The 20,162-nt window shown below is 29.4% G+C and overlaps 2 protein-coding genes and 2 long non-coding RNA genes across 7 annotated transcripts; 1 reads left to right on the forward strand and 3 right to left on the reverse strand.

Moving 5' to 3' along the window:
• Positions 1-309: 309 nt before the first annotated feature.
• LOC145188182 (neuroendocrine convertase 1-like) lies at positions 310-9,307 on the forward strand. 4 transcript variants are annotated; one of them, XM_080064758.2, is made up of 10 exons: positions 310-821; positions 970-1,074; positions 4,690-4,815; positions 5,669-5,806; positions 6,009-6,085; positions 6,403-6,664; positions 7,155-7,367; positions 7,466-7,566; positions 7,658-7,888; positions 8,111-9,307. In XM_080064758.2, the coding sequence occupies exons 1-10, from the start codon at positions 597-599 to the stop codon at positions 9,228-9,230; spliced, it is 2,598 nt and encodes an 865-aa protein (XP_079920884.2). In that variant the 5' UTR covers positions 310-596; the 3' UTR covers positions 9,231-9,307. The 4 variants fall into 4 exon arrangements, with proteins under 4 accessions (XP_079920884.2, XP_089937104.1, XP_079920885.2 ...); XM_090080978.1 differs by lacking the exons at positions 310-821; positions 970-1,074 and adding an exon at positions 3,198-3,353; XM_080064759.2 differs by lacking the exons at positions 310-821; positions 970-1,074 and adding an exon at positions 4,219-4,443.
• LOC149893248 (uncharacterized) lies at positions 1,513-3,096 on the reverse strand. The gene has a single exon (XR_016450536.1). It is a non-coding gene; the product is annotated as an uncharacterized LOC149893248 (long non-coding RNA).
• An 822-nt stretch (positions 9,308-10,129) lies between the features above and the next one.
• On the reverse strand, positions 10,130-11,654 carry LOC149893249 (uncharacterized). The gene is made up of 2 exons (XR_016450540.1): positions 11,528-11,654; positions 10,130-10,563 (listed from the first exon to the last, which is right to left on the reverse strand). It is a non-coding gene; the product is annotated as an uncharacterized LOC149893249 (long non-coding RNA).
• A 2,813-nt stretch (positions 11,655-14,467) lies between these two features.
• LOC149893250 (uncharacterized) lies at positions 14,468-16,050 on the reverse strand. The gene is made up of 4 exons (XM_090081088.1): positions 15,947-16,050; positions 15,689-15,754; positions 15,392-15,529; positions 14,468-14,640 (listed from the first exon to the last, which is right to left on the reverse strand). Exons 1-4 carry the CDS (start codon positions 15,983-15,985, stop codon positions 14,470-14,472), a joined length of 414 nt encoding a protein of 137 aa, XP_089937214.1. The 5' UTR covers positions 15,986-16,050; the 3' UTR covers positions 14,468-14,469.
• Between the last annotated feature and the right edge of the window lie 4,112 nt (positions 16,051-20,162).

Consider the following 20,162-nt stretch of genomic DNA (forward strand, 5'->3'; position numbering starts at 1 on the left):
CGAACATCACAAAATCGCCATGGAACACTGTTAAGTTCTTAAAACAATCTCTCTCTGTAAACGTTTAGAAACGTTATTTTAAAAAAGATTTTCATCTTTGCTTATGTTTAAACAGTTGTCTTCTCTGTTTATCTCTGCTGGGTAATTCAAACGTCTAACCCCTATGCCGAATGACCTCAAAGAAACCCTTTGTTCAATTAAACCAATCACAAATGCGTATCATCTATTTCAAGAGTTTTAACCAATCGTTTTTGGAAGTTAGCAATTTAAACAAATTTGTATGCGCTCGTTTTGTTACGCGTGTGTGCATTTTGACCCAAAAGAGTTTTTTTCTTCCCCACTTGCTGCACAACTCCGTGAAAAGGAAGTTTATGCGCAATAACACGGATGCGCAAATACTGGAACCAATTTTTACATAGAAAAACAACAGTTAACTCTTTTATTTATCAATAAAGAAACATGAAAGAACTTTCCCCCTCAGAGCAGCTGTACATATAACGGGGGAAGTTATCTTTTTGGTGTATATAATATTTTTACAGCGATGGGTAAATAAACTCTAAACTTGGAGTGTATCGAGACTCTTTCACTGGAATGAAATGAATTTTTATAATGTTGGTTTAAAACAGAATTTTATCCTATTATCGTACTCTGTAGTTGTTTTACTGTCTTTTTGCTGTGCTTACGACGATGAATTGCCTGGAAATGATTTTGATCCCGGAAAATATTATACTAATGGCTGGGCCATACAATTAAAAGGTGTTGACACTTTTGAAAGAGCTAAAAGAATTGCGGAAAAATATGGATTTGATAAAGTTACAAAGGTATTTTTTTTTTTTTTTTACATTGTTACTTCAAAAGATGGTTAGAAAAATAATTTAGAGAAATTTAATCGAAAGTCTTTATTTATAGGACTTGTCTGATTTTAAGTTTTTGTTTTATATTCGGTTTTGAAAAACTTTAATTTTTGAGGTTGGTTCATTAGAAGGCTTTTACCATCTCGAACACCCTCATCACCCTATTCGCTCAAAACGTTCATCAGAAAGTCGAACAGAGATTTTGCGGCAGGATGAAGAGGTAGCTAGTTATTGTTTTAGAACTGATATTTGTTTTAACTTTAAATGTGTTTGATTATAAAATGTGTGAACCTTTTGTATATAACTTGCATGTAAATTCATGCCATAAATATTGCGTGTATAAAATGTAGTAAAATGTTAAGAGACTATTTATTACTTTACATTATCCTTATCGGCTATAATTTTTCCAATTGAATCTGAATGTTAAGCATCAGAGTCTCGGAAGTCTTCTAAGTACGCTACTACTATCAACGACATTTCGAAATTGGTATCGAAAAAATCCATCCTGCCGAGACTGGTGCTAATTCGTTATCGTTATTGAAGGACAAGTTTCGAAAAAAATTACTGATCCAGTAATAACACGATACTTTCCATACCGAAACTATGATGCTTACTAAATGTGGTTTAAGTTGAGATCTAAGAGGCTGTTTATATGAAAAGCGGGCAAGCTCGTTTGCAGGGCTAGCCAGTTTACTGAGATCTCGACGTTGTCTTTATTTCAACTTAATTTTATTTTGCGTTTATATGACTAAGAGAGCTAGCCAGGCAAGTGAGCTAGCCCGGTACTGTTCTTTGCCGAGATCTCGGCAAACGGGCAACCTTTTTCCATACAAGGACGTATTAATAGATGGACGATCAACGCATTGTTATAGATCAAAGGTGCCGCCAATTAGCCAAAAACTATGCGTGTTACCGTCAATTTTCTAAATTCATGATACAGATATTCCGACTTCTACTCGTCAAGCTTGTTTCAAAAAACCTCCCTCAGCAAACCCATTATAATTATGCATTTACTGAAGCTTATGGTTATGAAAGACAAAAAAATTAATCAAGAAAAGCTCACAAATCTGAAAAAGGTTGATTTGAGCTATGAACTTTGTTTAATAAAAATTTAACTGTGTTTAAACTTTGACGTCTAAAACTAGGCTTTTGCAAAAAGGCTATGTATGGTTTACTAGAATGGATAGAGTAAAGTGAAACAAATATTCTTTGTAAAATTAAAATTGCTATGATATAGTTTAAAGGTCGAATAAGAGATTTTAAGTGTTCTTTTCACCCCACTCTCAGATTATGCTTCCCACTTTAAGGCTCAAATCAGAGAGTATTCCTTAGTTTTGTCGGATATGTCAAACTAATTTGCCTCGCTTTTTTTTTTCTCTTAAATTTATTTGCTTTTTTTTTTGTTTTTTTGCGAACGTCCTATTTATAAGTTTTCTTATTTTCTATACCTAAATCGCATTTTGTCTAAAGGTATTATAACTAAAAGCATCTTAAAGTCATGTAAAGCTACTTTAACTTATAATGATCTTATTATTTTTATTATTATTGTTGTTACTAATAGTAACAACATATGGTAATAAAAATAATAAGATCATTTTTTAACTGTGCAGATATTCTTACACCAGTATATGTAAAAAATGTAATAAAGGCAACTTGCATTCTTCTATATGGAAGTTCAATAGTAAATTACAACAATTTACAGCTTTGAATGATTTCTAAAATCAAAATTAAGAATTATTACAATATTTTCATAATCTGGGAGTATTTGCAAATATAAAATAGCACCAGTTTAGACTTTAAATTCCATAACATGCAAGTATAAACACACCTTTAGTACCAATGTAACATTTCTTTTCGTGCTGTTTAAAATTCGATTCTCTAAGATATTTATCGTAACATTTCGGACAGGTAAATTTAGTTAAATCAAGCGTTCTTCTGTTTTTTTCAGCATTTTGGTTTCTTCTTCTGCAATCAGCTTCTCTGTAGGAATTGCTGTTGGTATGAGCTCTAATTCAAAATCTTCTGATAACAAGTCCGCTAACTCTTCAAGATCTATCTCAATAAAATCATCCACAACTATTTCAATTTCGTTATCAATATTTTCAAGCAAAAAAGAATAATCTTCTTGATTAATAGCAAAGTTTTCTGTCATACTCATTTTATGTATCGCTGCTCAGAAAAAAACTTTTAAAAATATTTTTATTGGATAGTCAAGACCATGTTTTTCCGACGTCGAAAAAAATAAAAATACTCCCCGGTTTCGCAATTATCACCTATTTTTTCGCTATTGTTATGTAAACAATACCGTAACACGCGTATCTTTTTTATGAAACAATGCGTTGAACCTCCATCTATTAATAGGTCCTTGGTCCATATAAACATTCCCTAACTGTCTGCAGGGACAATACGAATGCAAGCGTGACTGTCTTTTGGTATCGCTTTTAAGCATTATGCTGTATCAGTTTTATCTTGTTTAAACAAACAAGCAAAAATGCTGAGGTAAATGCTTGGGTAATTTTGCAATTTTTTTAAACAAAAGATTGAATAAAATAGCTCTTATTAAAGAGAGGGAGGGGCAATGTATTAAAAACAAAAATAATAAAACAGTTTTTCATATATGATAAACCCAATTGTCATCTACCAAAAAGAAGAGTTTAGTGTTAAAGTGTTAAGTTAAGCTAATTTTTTTAAAAAAAGATATGTAAAGTTTATTGAAACTTTTTCGTTTTTCAACAAAAGTTTCAATAAACTTTACAACTACATCACTTAGTGCTCTATTTGACACAAGTGTCTGAATGCATTCACTAAAAGCAACCATACAGATTTCATGACATTTTTCATTATCATCTTGACAATCTTTCCCCTGTTGACTCAACCATTCCAAATATACTTTCTGACTGGGAGTGTTTTTTTGTTTATTTGTTTTTTGTTTTTGTGTGTGTGTTTAAATTAAGCACCAAATGATGTACTTAATTTTAAAGTATTCTTTTTATTGAAAAACCAAAAAAGTTCCAATAAATATACTTTTTTTATATATCTTTTTTTTTTTAAAGTTAAGTAGATCAGAATCACTTAACCTTACATAAAAGATGATAAAAAATACAAAGATTATCAAATGTTTAAATTTTTCTTTTTTTTTTTTCTTTTCTTTTTCCATGAATGTATTAGTAAAATTCAAGGACCATTTTTCAAGAAGCCAGCATTTAAGTTAACATTTGGCAAAAAAATAACAACAAAACAACTAATAATTTTATCTACAAAATTTATTTATTAAGAATCATAAATAATATACTATTAGAATGATTTTTTTTGTAATAATGATATATTATGATTTGTCACAACAGATAAAATAATGATAACTTAATAAAAATTAAAGGTAACTAATATTTAGCTAAGTAAAAATTTAAGAAGTATTAGAAATTATGAAAAAGAAAAATAAAATAACATGTTTAGTAAAAGCATGAGTCTGTTTGTAAACTTGGTGTGATGTCTTCTGCAATCTAATCCCAAGAAAGACCTCCAGTGAGTCTGATCACAAGCAAGACTATTAGACTCTTTCTGGTTTTACAGGATTTGCATGTTATATACAGTTAAGTATGTTCAAAAGCACTATGTTTTTGATAGAAAAATAAATACTTAGAAAAATGATGGTATATAATTTTTATACAAACTGGTGTATTAAGTGTGATGATATGAATAAGGTTAGTTATATATGAAATGCAATATTCATATGTTATATTAATATTACAAAAATATCAATATTCATGTTATATTAATATTACAAAAGTATTAAATATATAATATTTATATTATATGCACCTAATTTTATTTAAAGATTTTTTGGGTTGAACAACAACATGAGTATAAGCGAGAAAGGCGTGGCTTACATCATCAACATGTTGTAACTAGAGGGATAGAGCCCCGGTTTGCTGATCCACTATGGGAGGAGCAATGGTATCTGGTAAGTTTTACTTTAATATCATTACATAGTAATTTTCAAGAATAAAATTTTTTACCTTAGGCAGAGTTAAAATTAAATAAATTCATCTAGATTTCTATATTTTACTAAATATTATGGTTACCATCACTACAGTAGCTATAGCAGTTATGTTTGATCTTTTATTAAGTATTTGTTTTATCATACTTAAACTATATTAAAACTTTTATTTTTGAAATCAAAAGGTGTAGTTTAAATGTTTTAATGTGATAAATCTTTGTGAACAGTTAAAATTAAAATGTTTGCTTAAAAAAGTGCAAATAAAGCTGTTCATTTTATTGTTATATTGTTATTATAATTTATGTTCATTTTATTAATAAAAACTTTGACAAAAAAAGTTCTATACATAAAAGTTTTATAAATAAAAAACATTTTGCTTTTAGCTTTTTTCAAAATATTATAATGGGCTCATTTGCATTAATTGACATGTTGTATCAATTAATTAGGTTTTTAATAAATCATTTTTTCAGAACAAAAAAAAATATTTTCCCTGTGTAAGTGATCAAAGTATTTGTCTATATTTATTTAAATTATTTAGAAGTTTGTAATTTAAATGCTAAAACTGAGTAAAATATTAGCCTTAAAACTGAGTAACAATATTAGCCAATATTCGCCTTACTAAGAAGTTAGTAATTCAAAGTCTAATAATTATTTAGATTTCAAAAATGTAAAACTCACCTGCTTGTTTTAAGTACTTTTAAATGAGTTTTTTGGCTTATTGTCATAATAGCAAAAAAAAAATAATTTGAAAAGAGTTTTTTCAAACTGTATTAAACTTTACTATTTCTTGAATAAAAGTTACATTAACTTCATATAGGATGATAAACGGTCTCAAATGGATCTTGATGTTAATGTTATTCCAGTGTGGAAGTCTGGTATATCAGGAAAAGGCGTTGTTGTTACAATTTTAGATGATGGCATTGAGCACAATCATACAGATTTGGAGAGAAATTATGTAAGTAGTGAGAAAAACAGAACATTTATAGATAGTACTTGTTTATTCTGATCAAAAAAAGTGTGTGTGTGTGTGTGTGTGTGTGTGTGTGTGTGTGTGTGTGTATGTGTGTGTGTAAACACACTTAATAAATATTGAAAATTCACTATGGATTGAGATTAAGAAAAAATTCTCTAATATTCTCTTGTTGAATCACTTTTAGGATCCTGCCGCTAGTTGGGATGTAAATGACAATGATCCTGATCCATTTCCAAGATATGATCCGACAAATGAAAATAAGTAATATTAATACAAAAAAATCTCAACATTTTAAATGTTGTAATTCAACTAAGTTTATTATTTTTTCAGTAACATTTTCCATTCATGAGTATGTAAAATCTTATACCATCTTAAAATCTTTTGTCTGCACATAAAATTAATTCCCTTAAGTATTTTTGGTGAATAAGCAATAAAAATTAAAATTATTATAAACAGGGATAATCAAAAGTTTTTGTTTGTTTGATGTTTATGAAATTGAACTTAAGACTTGTTCATCTCATGTCCTTAGTTCTATGAATTTGAGTCATTAGATTCAAAAGAATTATAATTTTTATTAGGCATGGCACTCGTTGTGCTGGAGAAGTTGCTGCACAAGCAAATAATACTAAGTGTGGTGTTGGTGTTGCTTTCAATGCACGCATTGGTGGAGTCAGAATGCTAGATGGACGAGTAACAGACCGTGTTGAGGCTGAGTCTCTAAGTTTAAATCCACAATACATAGATATTTACAGTGCCAGTTGGGGACCAAGTGATGATGGCATGACAGTAGAGGGTCCAGGAACACTTGCATCAGCTGCCTTTTTAAACGGTATAACAAAGGTAAGTTGTATTACTTGTTAAAAAAAGCATATTATATTAGAAGACAGTAGTTTCTACAAGTTGTTCAAATAGTTGTTCTATGTAGGTTACACTTTTAATTTTTTTTGAACTTTAAGAAAAAGATTATTGATGTTTCATCAACCCTTCTATTCCTTCAGTCATTTCTGAAGCAAAAATTAAAATCTCTGTCAAGATAGTTTCTTTTGGCCAATCCCTATAAGACTTGAAAATAATGCTGCATTTTATAATTTGTTAGATAAATAAAAAAAAAATATCCCCAAAATGTTTGAAATTTTTTCAATAATTTGATTCTCCCTGGTTACTAATGCTGTGTTTTAAATGAAAATAAAAATGAGATTCTTATTATCATGCTGTTTAACATAACAGCTACCAATGTCCTAAACATTGTTCACATTTGCTTCGGAACACCTCTGGTACTAGAATCAAGTCCTTGCTAAAATGAATTTGTGAATTAAGTTATTACTTCTAGGGTCGAGGTGGATTAGGATCAATTTATATTTGGGCTTCTGGTAATGGTGGTAGGCATGATGACAGCTGCAACTGTGATGGTTACACTGCAAGTATTTATACTTTGTCTATCAGTTCAAGTTCTGATCATGGCGAAAGTCCATGGTATAGCGAGGCATGTGCTTCAACTTTGGCCACAACACTAAGTAGTGGTGCTCATGGTGAAAAAAGAATTGTAAGTAGTAATATAACTTAAAATAAACTATTGCAACTATGTTGTTAACATTGCAGTTCACATTTTGATAGATAATTTTCTTATAATGGCTTTTATAGGTTACAACTGATCTACATAACCAATGTACTGAAAGACACACAGGTACATCTGCATCTGCTCCTTTAGCTGGAGGAATCATTGCATTAGCTTTAGAAAAAAAGTAAGATGCTAATACTTAACAACTGAAAATATGATTTTTTTTACAAATTTTCTTTTTATTTTCTATTGAGCTTTTTTTATTATTATTTCAGCCCAAAGTTAACTTGGCGAGATGTTCAACATATTGTAGTGCATACAGCAAACTGGAACCCATTAAAACGTGATCCTGAATGGAGAATGAATGGAATAGGCTTACATGTTAATGAAAAATTTGGATTTGGTTTATTAGATGCTGATCGTATTGTTCAAATGGCAAATGCTGAATCTTTTAAAACTGTTCCTAGTAAAAAAGAATGCAAAGGACAAACCTTTACAGATGCTAGGTGGTTTTTTTTGTTTGTTTGTTTTTTTGTTGTTGTTTTATTTATTTGAAAACTTTGTTAAATTTTTTTTTTATTTAAAAAGTTATGGAATATGCTTTCTTTTGGTGCTTTTCGTATTAAAATGAAGTTTATAACTTTCATCAATATTCAATATTTTAAACAATGTTTAACATAAAATTTTTAAATTTGTTTTTTTATATTAAAAATTACAAACATTTTCAGGCCTTTACGTTGGGATCAACCGTTGGTGTTAGAGATTGAATCTGATGGATGTCAACACTTCAAGGAAGAAATACGTTATTTAGAACATGTACAGTTAGTTTTAACAATAGAATATACTCGGCGTGGAGATCTCACCATATATGTTACAACACCAATGGGTACACGTTCTGTTCTTTTACCAGTTCGGAGTGAAGATTCTTCTGATGAAGGATTTAAGAGATGGGCTTTTATGACTACCCATGCATGGGGTGAAGATCCTCGTGGTATATGGACATTAGAAATTAAAGATGGTGGTGAATCTCGAACCAATACTGGGATGCTCCGTGATTGGCAATTAGTCTTACATGGAACAAAAGAAAAGCCCCACCATCAAAATATAACTCATCCTGAGATACCCATACATAGAAAAGCAATTCCTGATGATATAAAAAACAATGGAAAGAGTTCTGTTCAAATTACTCAAATAACCTATACATTTGGAGAGCAAGCTTCACCTCCTCAAACTATTCTTCCTCCAAATGAGGCATTCTCTCAGCTGTTTCCAAATAATTTAAATTTACCGATCCAGCAACAGCAGTCTTTTACCAGTTTGACAAACAATCAGAATTCCATAGAATCTCTCCAAAATAGCATTAATAGTGATTATAACTATAACGTAAATACTAACAACTATAATCCTTACACTGGTACTAGTTTATCAACTTATGGTAGTGACACACCGAACTTTAATACTAATAGCTATAACAATAATAATAACGCCAATGCTTTAGCAAATCTTCTCAGTTCTCAGACTTTAGCTCAGTTAAGCAAAGTTCAACAACAGCTTGAACACCCTGTAAACTCTGTTACACAACTTTCAAACATTCAGGCTTATCAGCCTGGTACTAACCAATTCCCAGTTAACAATCTTGTTGGGAGATCATTAAGCTGGTCTCAATCTCCGAACTTGCAACAACTTTATTCTGTTCCAAACGCTAATTTATGGGACTTCTTCGGACGAATGAATGCAAAAAGAGACATTCCTGAAGAAGACGCAATACCGTTTTCTAAGTCCACGAAAGGAATAGAGAAAAGACGAAATAGTTTAATTGAAGCATTGGAAAAAATGAGAAATGGCTAATTTATTAATATTATGGTGTGTATAAAATATATTTTCCTCGGTTTCCGGCTCACGTCAAATACAATTTGCTCTAGGGATTGATTTTCATGATTTACATTGCAATATCAATACGCTATACGTTCTTTGATTTTTAACGCATTACATTTTCACTATAGCATACTTTAGTGTGTGTATTTATATATATATATATATATATATATATATATATATATATATATATATATATATATATATATATATATATATATATATATATATATATATATATATATATATATATATATATATATATACACATACACTATAGTATACTATGTAAATCTGTGTGTGTGTGTGTGTGATGCAAATGTGCGCATATGCAATTGTGACCTTATGAATAAGACGGGAATTTTTACCATACTCTGCAACGTTTTCTTTTTGTACTGTGAATTATTTTTAAACTCAGATTGTATATAATTTTGCTGTGACGATCGGTGGGTAGGGCAAAAGAAAAAAAAACTTAATCTAACGTATATAAATAGAAAATGCGGGATGGCTGTTTTTCATGCGCCAAATGTTTGTTTGGAGATGATCTAGTAACTAACTATTATTTGTGGCATCTGTTCCCAATTAATTCTGTTTCAGTTGATCGAATTTTGATCTTTCCAAAGTATAACATTTCGTTTACTAATTCCGATGTTTTAAATAAAATATTTGTTATTATTATTACTTTTATATTTTTATATCATGTGATGTATAATATACACTATATTCATCGACAAAAGAAAGAAGCTGCAGTCTGAGAGTTTTCGCATTTCACGTGCCGCCTATTTCAGTGTCGCATTTCACGTGCCGCCTATTTTCAACGATATGAGTTTTTCCCAACCTTGAATTGGGATTTAATTAAAAAAGAAAAAGCATACAATAAAACAAGATATATTTAACATAAATAGTCAATACAATATGCAAGTTCAGTATTTACAAAGATAAAGTAAGTTTTTATTGATCATCTTGGTCACAAAGTTGTAAGAAATAAGACAGTTAACATAATTTGGTAACAAAAAAATATTAACTTTTTTTTTATCGTTTATTCAAAACCAGTTATTTTCAATAGGCTAACGATTTTTTTTTTTATAACTTTCTCTCAATTGTTTGAATGTTATGTTCAAAGTTTCTTTCCAATCGAACTCATCGATTACATTGTGCAACGAGGTGCATTTTTATTTATATGACTCATTTTTCTTCACCCATGCTAAAGCACTTGCTGATCTTTTTTCTGCGGTTTGCTTTTGAAGTTCATCACCTAACTTGGTTAGTTCTGCTGCAACTTTTATAGTTGATGCATTTGTCATTTCTAAAAACAGCAATATAAGTCCCTGATTTTTGGACAATCGTGTTCTTGAGTTTTCTGATAACTTATTAGAGAAAAATAAATAAATAAATAAAAACAAAAAAAAAAACAAAAACGTTTAAATATTTAAATAAAAACGTTCCCCAGTTTCTGTCTTAGTTACGTTTGTTTCAGCACGTATTTGTTTTATGAAAATCCTCTTTCATGAAATCATTTTTCATGGATGTGTTAGTTAAACTTTCGGAAGGAAAAAATGAGCGTCTATCGTAACCCAATACTTTTGTTCACTAAACCTTGTTTTTATAACTTTTAAAATGTTTTCATGTTGTACAGCTATATGTGCAGTTGTTATTTCTAATGTTTGTCGCTCAACTTAGAATCTTATGATTTACTTGGAACTTTTTCAGAATCGTTAGGAAGAGATTTACTGATGAGGTGTATATTATAGTGCCTAAGATAGGAAACTAAACTTTAAAATTTTATTTACTTATAAAATATGTTTGTAAATATTGTTAATACATGCAAATGTATACTTTTATGACAATTGCCTTTTCTTTCATCCAAAAAAAAAAAGATGGCAAATTGATTCATATAAAAAGATATATACATTGTATAAAGCATTTTAAAAAGAGACACAGATCTTTATATTAAGTTAGATTACTAAACTTATGAAGACATTGATTTTTATCTAAAAAATCAGTATTGCAAATCTAAATCAATAACAACGGCAGACGGCTTATCTTATTTCTACAGTTAACACCAGACAAAAAAAATTTTTTTAATCTATTCTTAAACGGTAATAAAGTGTATAATAAAGCATAAAGTAAAAACAAGAGATCAGGCATGGCTTATTATTACCTAATAATATTAATCTAGATTTTGTACAAGTGTGGACAGTTCTGATAATTAAGCAAGTAATTGACGTTGGATTATTTTAGAAAAAAAATTCAAAATAAAATCAAGTTACCTGTTTTGATTTTGCCTTTGATATTGAAAATAGCTTCTCAGTATTTTTTTATTTTTACATGTAAAATGTGTTTTTATCAATCTGATGAACAAATTTATACTAAGCAAAGAAAAAAACTGACGTAAACGAAACAAAACCGAACGAAACAGAAATAAACGTCGGTTTACGTTTTTTTTGAGGATCATCATTATGCAATGATGGTTTTTGTTTAAATCATTTTTATTCGTTGATCAGGTTTAAGATTCGAAAGCAATTTTTCAAACCTTTTTATAGTTTGTTGTGTTATCGGAAATTATACTTTTGAAACACGAACCCAATGAAGTTAGTGATCAACAATTAATTGAATGATTCTAGCATACATCTTTAAAAAGTCTTCGTGCGGATAAATCTTAATCCAATAAAAAACGATCATTGGTGGAAGTAGTAGTAAATGCATTTTTTTTAGCATTTCTGGCCTAGAACGCAATATTTGAGAGTAAGAGTAATTAAATATCGCTGCTACCTCTACATATTGCTACAGCTTTGTTTAGTGGGTACACAATTTTGATACTTTCTTTAGAAGGTTTTAGCTAATTGGCTTCTTTATAATTTTTAAGAAAAAAATAAGAAAACAATTTCTGAGTTTCGATGAATTATTGGATTTAACAACTAAAAACACATTCGCATTGTACTTCATATATTTGTAACACTGATCTCTATAAAAACTGCTCGTGTGTGCAAAAAAGACGAACACGAGCCTCTCTGATATCTGGAGACCGTAGGTAGTCGCTTAATATGTTAAGAAAATCCGACCTGAAGTGACCAAGTAGTTAAATTTGATAAATATACTACAGGTTTTTAAAATAATATATTGAAAAATATGCGACATTTTTTTCAAAGATTGTCTCGTATTATTTATAATCAACATTAGTCATGGAAATAATGAGATTTTGCTGCAAATTTCACTCTGAGCCTAATATTGTACACTTTTTTTTATGATTATTTGAAATGTCGTCGGCTGTTCTAGTTAATTGACATTTATAAGATTTGTTCGTTTTATGAAATTAGCAGAATGAAAATGAGAACACTTTACATTATACATATGAATTTTATTACTTTGGATGATATCAGTATGACTAAGTTTCTACCACTTTGAGCAGGTATCAAAAGAAGAGTGAAGTATCAAATCGGTAACTAGAGCCGATAGACTAAGGATACCAGTTTGGTCTACAATTAGATTGTAATTGTGATAATATATCATGTAAAAATATTTAAACATTAAATTCTTTTTTTTTACTAAAACAAATTTTAAGATTTATAATTTTGAACGTTTGTAATTCAAATACCAAATTAGAAGGCGTTTTTAGTTTTACAACTACAGAATGTACAAAATAAAGACTATTAATAAATATACGATACCGTATTAGATACATTACAATCTGCATACCGTATAGAAAATTGCTACATGGATCATTGTAAGAAAGCAGAACAAGATTGTTGATTTCACAAAAATTATAATTTAAGTTAAAAAAAAAAAAGCTATTAAAAGTTATTAACTATTTAATTAATATTTGTTCAACAGCTATAAGTACTCGAAACGGACTGATTGCAGCAGATAGATTACTATGAAAACGAAATGTTCACAACGTTTAATGTAAATAACAGTTTAAAACTAAAAATCTTAAAATCTGTTTTTAATCTTCTAATTCCCTCAATTTAACTGAAACCCAATCCCACCTTATCACAACACTAAGCAACACCTATCGCAAAACTAATAGCACTTATCACAACACGAAAATTCTCAGCAACACTTTAAAGCTTTGTGAAAACGAATCTCTTTTAATTAATGTAGTGATAATATTTGAATAATGTATTTTAATCAGAAATATTAACTTAGCATCATAACTCAAAACCCTGAATGAAATTTTGTGTATTCAACTGGTGAGGTCATTGTTTTGTTAAAAGATGCTACTGATATTGAAACAAAATCAAACTTTAACTTTAAAAGGCGTTTTAACAGGTGAAGTTTGTTTTAACAATTGAGGGGAATATCGTCAAATGAGGTGCGTATATAATTTTTCGAGATACAGTTTTTAAAACATTTTAAAGTTAATTTTTAATTTTTATATTAGTATAGAAAAGTTGCGAAAGGAAAAGTATTCTAAATTATTTTGTTTCAAATGCAAGCTGAGGTTAATCCATACGAACAAGCGGTATTTTTCTTTCAGCGTCTCGTAACTATAATCTGTTTTGAGTAGAAAATGGACAAATATGTTTAACTAATCTTGTAAAAACAATTCGCTTTTAAAACGTTACAGTAAAAACAATTTGTTTCTCTTTTTAAATAGACTTTCAAATCTTATTCTTGCCGATTCTTACGATGAAAGAAGATTAGTTTTCACCAATAAATAAGACACTGTCAAAGGTTGTCTAGGATGAATGTCCTGCGTGCATAGGTAATGTGTTGAAAAAGAACTTTTGATCGATGTAAAACCACCTTAAACCACTGACAATATTAAACGCGATTTTACGTCGGTAAAAACCAAATTGCTCTGTCTTTCTTAATTTTTAGTTACATTCCAAAGAGAAATTTAATTATTTAGTTACATTCCAAAAAGAACTAAAGAAAATACTATGAGAAACATACATTACCTAAACGATAATCTTTGTCTTTTTCGGATGGTTTACGTTGTTTTCTATCAAAAAAAATCTTAGAAAATCTAAGTATTTTGAATGCAGATTTTAAAAGAGCAGCAAACGGCTGAAGCATTAATTCTTGTTGATCCTGATAAATGTCGCAAACAGGGTTAAAATGTCGGAATACTTAGCAACAGGTGGTTAAAAGCCGCTACACTTTTAAATTTCTATGTTATAATAAATAAATGAGCATGGTTCACTCCTTTTAATGGTCTAAAAAGATCGTTTGTTTATCACAGTGATTTCTGTATTGAACTCTTTGTTCTTTAATGTATCTTCAGTGTCAAGATTTTATTATGCACGGCTTTTTTATTATACACGGCTTTTTTTTTTTTTGCTTCGGTGTGTTCCTCTGGATCGTTAAGAACTTTTTTACAAGAGCGCACACCGCTACCATCATTTAAGCACTCAAACCCATTAGAACAGCCACACATTGTCTAAATTATAATTTGTGAAATTTGTAAAATTTGTTTGAAATTTATTTAAAGTATTCAAGTTTTTAAAAAGATTCAATTTATTCGAAGTACTCAATTTATTCAAAATACTCAGTCTATTAAAAATATTCAATTTATTTAAAATGCATAATTTATAAAAAAATTCAGAGAAAAGCACTAAAAACAATCTTTAAAACTAATCGCATAATTCTGACAAGAAAATATCATACAGAAAAAAAAAGCAAGAGAAAGTTCATTCAAATAACAAAAAACATCAAATGTCTTACAAAAAATAAAGTGCTGCATTTTTCATTTCAAACAATTTTGTTTACATAGCATTCACCTCATTTTTCATACTTTTGTATTCCTATCAATTTTCATACATAAGTGAGCATTTTTGCTACTTTAAAAATAATTCATTTACTTTTAAATAATGAAAAGAAAAAAATAAAAAAAAAACTAGAGCATGTTTTATTAACCTAGATTTCTTCATTCCTGTAAAAAAACGCGACAAACTATTTCTACTATAAAAGCGTGACAAGTGGATTTCCACTACAAAATTTAAAACAATTTGACTTTTTGAACCTAAGGTCTGTTACCATATAAACATCAGGCAGATAGTTTTTGTAAATCGTTGGGTAAGATATTTATGTTCATTTACTCATGCGATAGACTCAATTTATTTCAATACAATTTCTGAAAGAATTCCGTTTATCAATCTGTAAGCTTAATTACTTGAAATAGTGCTGCTTACCTTGTAAGGTGCCCTTTCTTCTAGGCAAGGCTGGTTTTGACTTTTTAAAGGTTTGCAACTGCCTATGCAACGTTTATTTTGAATACAACAGTGGTTCTCTTTGCAATCTTTATCAGACTTGCACGTATTTGGTGCCACCTAAAAAAAAGTAAAAGATTTTTTTAAAGTTTTTAAGTTTCCGTTTTAAAGCAATGTTGCGATGGAAGTTTCATGATGGAAATTTTATGATGGATGTTTCATGATGGAAGTTTCATGATGGAAGTTTTTTTTACGATGGAAGTTTCATTTTCTTATTACTTTTGTACGTTGGTAAATCAACTCTGAACACTGTTCATCCTTTATTTCTTTTTCAATCGAAACGACCTAAATAAGATTACAAATTAAAAAAAAAAAAATTTTTGTATAATACAAAAATTACCTTATTACCCTGAATTAAATATAGCATTAACAGTAATGAAAACAACACCAAAAACACCAACATTTACAAACACTAACAACAAACGGGGGCAAAAATTTCTAAAAATATATCAAACATCAATTTGCACCAAAACTTACAAAATGAATTATTACGACGTAAAATAAAAATGATCGCATCCTTAAAAATACGAAATATTTGAATCGCTAATAAAATTTTTAAGTAAGAAGAACCCGCCTCACTTGTAGACAAGTGGAATTTGATACATGGTTTCAAAAAGGCGACATTCAATTTGACTCAATGACGAAATGCCAAAAACTCTTCTATATTCAAAGTTTATTTGTATAAATTTTTAAGAAAAAGAAATACTCATTCAAACTAAAATATTATCGCTATTATCGGAGGGTTAGAAACTGTTCAATAAAAAGACCTTTTTAAGAAATATGACGCTTGCGTAACATATAAAAACATAAAATATATAATATTTTTACTAAAATCTTACATAATCATCAAACCGAACAAAATCCTTTTTACATATTTATCATATTTATGAACTTATTTACCACACTTGAAGTGCTAAAATATTTTGTTCTAGATACCTCTGTTACAATACACCTGAAAAAAATGCCAGGGGGGGGGGGGGAGGCATGCAGAGTTTTACATTAGTGAGACTTAAAGAAAATCAATATTTCAAGGAAAAGCTTCTCCACAGAACTTTTCTTAAGAAACTGAAAGAAAGTACTTTTTATTTAAAAATGAAAATTTATGATTCTGAGAAAAGCTTATTGCGTGGTAAAATTGTAATTTCAAGAGTACTACAAAAGGATAGTGATTGTGAAAGAAAACAAATTAATTTTTGTTTGTTAACATTTCTATGGTATACCAACATTAATGGTTACAAGCTTTGTTTATTATATAGTTAAACACAACGTTTGAACACTGGTGCAATTTGACGTTCCTCTCGCAGAGAAATACCAAATGGTCCCCTAAACAAACAAGATTTTCCGGAAAACTTAAATTGTAATTTGAACGATTTCAGAGAAACACATTTATTAACATACGACAATAAACATATTTACATATCATAAATATACATATTCCTTGCAATAATGTAGATTTTCCTTTTTATATTTTATTTACTGCTGCTGTGTTGAAGAAAAGAAAATACATATTACTAAGATTTTCGGGAGGAAAGGGGGAGGGACTTGCTCATACTTCACTGGGGAGACAATAAGATTTTTAAACAACATAAATGCCAATTTTAAACTTTTTTTTAAGATCAGCGTCATTTTTTTGTTTTTACCATCAAATTAGATCAACTCAAACGAACTAAAACCACGTGTTCTGGAAGATCGCATTTACGTATCCTCTCCTTCTCCAGTCTTTTGCGTTTAGAAAAAAGCAGCGAGTCAGAGAGAGAGAGGAAAAGGTTGATCCTGATGATAATTTTTCCTTACTAAGAAGAAAGAGCATCTAAACCTAAATATCTTTTACAACTTAGTAAATTTTTTTCTTAGGGAAATTATCAATGAGATTTACGTTTGAATCTTGGTTTAACCTTGAGCTTTGACAGATTACAGCCTTCTAGATCCATCAAGACGAGCTAATAAGAACGTGATGGAACACTTATGAATGAGAAATATCCAAAAATTCTGACTTCATGTTTTAAGTTGATTTGAGTGGATACCAGGGGAAAAGAATATTTTTTACAAAAGAATGAAAATTCAAAATCAAAATCCTTTTATGTAAAACTAAATAAAAAAAACACCGAACACTATTTTCATAAAGTTTAAAAAATGACATCGTTATTTATTCACTTAAATATAAATGAAATAAAATGTCTTCCAAAGCAAATCAGTCAATCCAAAATGATCATAATCTCTTGAAATTTTAAAAGTGCAATCTTTATTAAATTCACTATTTTTTGAGCGAGAGTGAAAAAAAAAAAAAAAAAAGATTTAATTTTTAAACGCATTAGGAAGTTTCTTAAATTGAGAAGTTCAAAAAAATTAAAGTACATCTAAAAATGACATTGAATAGACTTGTTCTTTTTTTAATATTTTGAAAAGTGCTTCATTCAAAACACTTTAAATTAGCCAAAGCAACACCATTCAAAAATTCAACTTTAACAACTTCATCCATTCAAAAGTTATATTTGTTAAGAGACCAAAAACATTGGTGAAAAATGGAATGTAGGATCTGAACAGAAATGCGTAAGCATGTCTCTCCTTCCTTAAGTTCTTCTTTATTTGACTCGTGCAGTTTGCACCTAAGCACTGTGCAATTCACTGTTAACGCCATCATGTCGCCTGAGCCATTGAAGGTGTTATATTTATGCGAGAACAAAAAGTTGTCATCGCACTAAAACATTGACCGTTCTCTCTAAATGCACCAATTGCTCGCGTATTTTTTTCAAAGCTGTAGGTTGTGATCTGCTGCACTCTTTTCTTTTGATGTAAACACATAATCCAATTACATTCAGTGCATGAAGTTTTGAAAAACTGTGCAAGATCCATTATCTTGGATAAGAGATGATGAATATCTATAGCTGCAACAATCATTGTCCCACCATATTTTTAAGTGACAAAAAGAGACCACTGTCAAAGATTACAAAGATTTTCAAAGATTACATTCAGTGATCACAATCGGAGGATTACTTTTAGGAAATAAAATTTTACATTTTTTTCCAAAGTCGGTTTTCTTTATCGTCAATTCGTTGTTTACTGTTGTTGATAAGTTATTGGCATTTATGGTTTTCTTTTCTTTTTTGTTGTTTTTTAATTTTTTATTTTCGTCCAGAATTCATCTCAAGCTGCCTATTTAACTTGATTAGATTTTGGTTTTTTTTAATTGAAAGAAAATAAAAGCTATCGGTTAAATTCTGGTTTGTTTCTAGATTAATTAGAATATATCTTAGAGACCAAATAAAGGAGGATGTTTAAGAGAACGTTGTAAGTGAAAACTAGCAATCCTGACCAGTTTTAAAGGCTGAGTAATTTTGAAAAAAACGTCGCTACTTGTTGATATGGTCTTTGAACTCTAAATCCTTTATCTGACAATATAAATTTTTCTTGAATGTAAAACATTTATGTTAAACAAAGTTTCCTTAAAAAAGACAATCTAAGGGCCTGAAAAATATCTTTTGTAATTTTCAAAAAGTTTCAAAACAATGATGTATTTATATACTAGATGTCTAACTTGCGGGATTTTATTGAACGTAAAGTGAAGCCGCCTTTTTTTTGTTTACAAATTGAATCCTCCATTTGTAATAAGGTCAAAAGCTATATCCGACGTGCGAAATAAAAGTTAAAAATGAATGTTTCTGCCCGAATTAGAAATGGCTTGCACGGCTTCACTTTTCGGATCGAAGTTAGACATCACATTTTTTGTTGTAGTGATTCATACAAATGATATATCGAACACACTCAATAGTCAGATGAATGATTTGATACTTCTCTATTAGCTTTACTTGTAGTGAATTTCTTGAAAGCAGTCTTTTTTGTTAATCAAACAAAGACAGAGACCATATTTAATACAAAACACTCTACTGTAGCCGATTGTGCAACTGCGACATTTATCTTTCTTTTCACGAAGTTCAGGCCAGTACGACAATCATACCTTTTATCTCTACCAAGTAAAGAAATCGGAGTTTTACATTTAGGAATTCTTAGTATTTTTGGAAGACTTGTTTTTTTCTGTTTTTCCAGTTTCTTAATGCTGATGATATTGATGTTGTGATCTGTAGTAAGTTAAGTTTGCGACGTCTTGGTGTCAATTACTGATCTTGAGAATTTACGTCTTGGTATCAATCAAATTTCGAGATTCAATGGGAAATTTCCCGTTTTATTACAAATGTCTACACCTCTATATTTTCACAAGATTTTATAATCAAGAAAGAAACAAAAAAATACCCAAAAAATTTGGAAAAACAAATATATTTCTGTTAATTCAATAAAAAAAAAACCACAATAAACTAACTGTACTAAAATTTTAATTCTAATAAGGACCCTAACTTTTTAATGAAAATGTTTCACTCAAAGCATGAGCTTATTTTAGATGTTTTAAACGGTTGTACTAAAAACTTGTGATGGCCATATGGCAACTCTGGACAGCAATGGATTTATAGAAATAGATATTTGATTTTGACTTGCTGTTTTAACTGAGAACGAAAGAAAAGTTTACTTCGTTATTTCGTGGGAAGTAGAAACTATCACCATTGTGGTTATAAAAAACATTTCTAATGTTATATGCTTTCTTTCTTTACATTTTACAAGTAGCTACCATTAGATATTTTGAACAAAAATTTTCAATAGCCCTGCATTATCGAAGAAGTTACCAATACTGGAATAAAACTGG

This window comes from Hydra viridissima, unplaced genomic scaffold (assembly GCF_058129835.1).
Source record: "Hydra viridissima isolate aposymbiotic clone 2 unplaced genomic scaffold, HvirCarnegie_v1 scaffold_1, whole genome shotgun sequence".
Lineage (NCBI taxonomy): Eukaryota > Metazoa > Cnidaria > Hydrozoa > Anthoathecata > Hydridae > Hydra > Hydra viridissima.

Coding starts and splice junctions, on each gene's coding strand:
- LOC149893250 (XM_090081088.1), bottom strand. CDS start 15,985: ATGCGATCATTTTTATTTTACGTCGTAATAATTCATTTT. Junction 15,755..15,946: donor ACGTCGTAATAATTCATTTT/GTAAGTTTTGGT, acceptor AATCTTATTTAG/GTCGTTTCGATTGAAAAAGA. Junction 14,641..15,391: donor AAGAAAGGGCACCTTACAAG/GTAAGCAGCACT, acceptor ATTATAATTTAG/ACAATGTGTGGCTGTTCTAA.
- LOC145188182 (XM_080064758.2), top strand. CDS start 597: ATGAATTTTTATAATGTTGGTTTAAAACAGAATTTTATCCTATTATCG. Junction 1,075..4,689: donor TTTTGCGGCAGGATGAAGAG/GTAGCTAGTTAT, acceptor TTTTATTTAAAG/ATTTTTTGGGTTGAACAACA. Junction 6,665..7,154: donor TTTTAAACGGTATAACAAAG/GTAAGTTGTATT, acceptor TATTACTTCTAG/GGTCGAGGTGGATTAGGATC.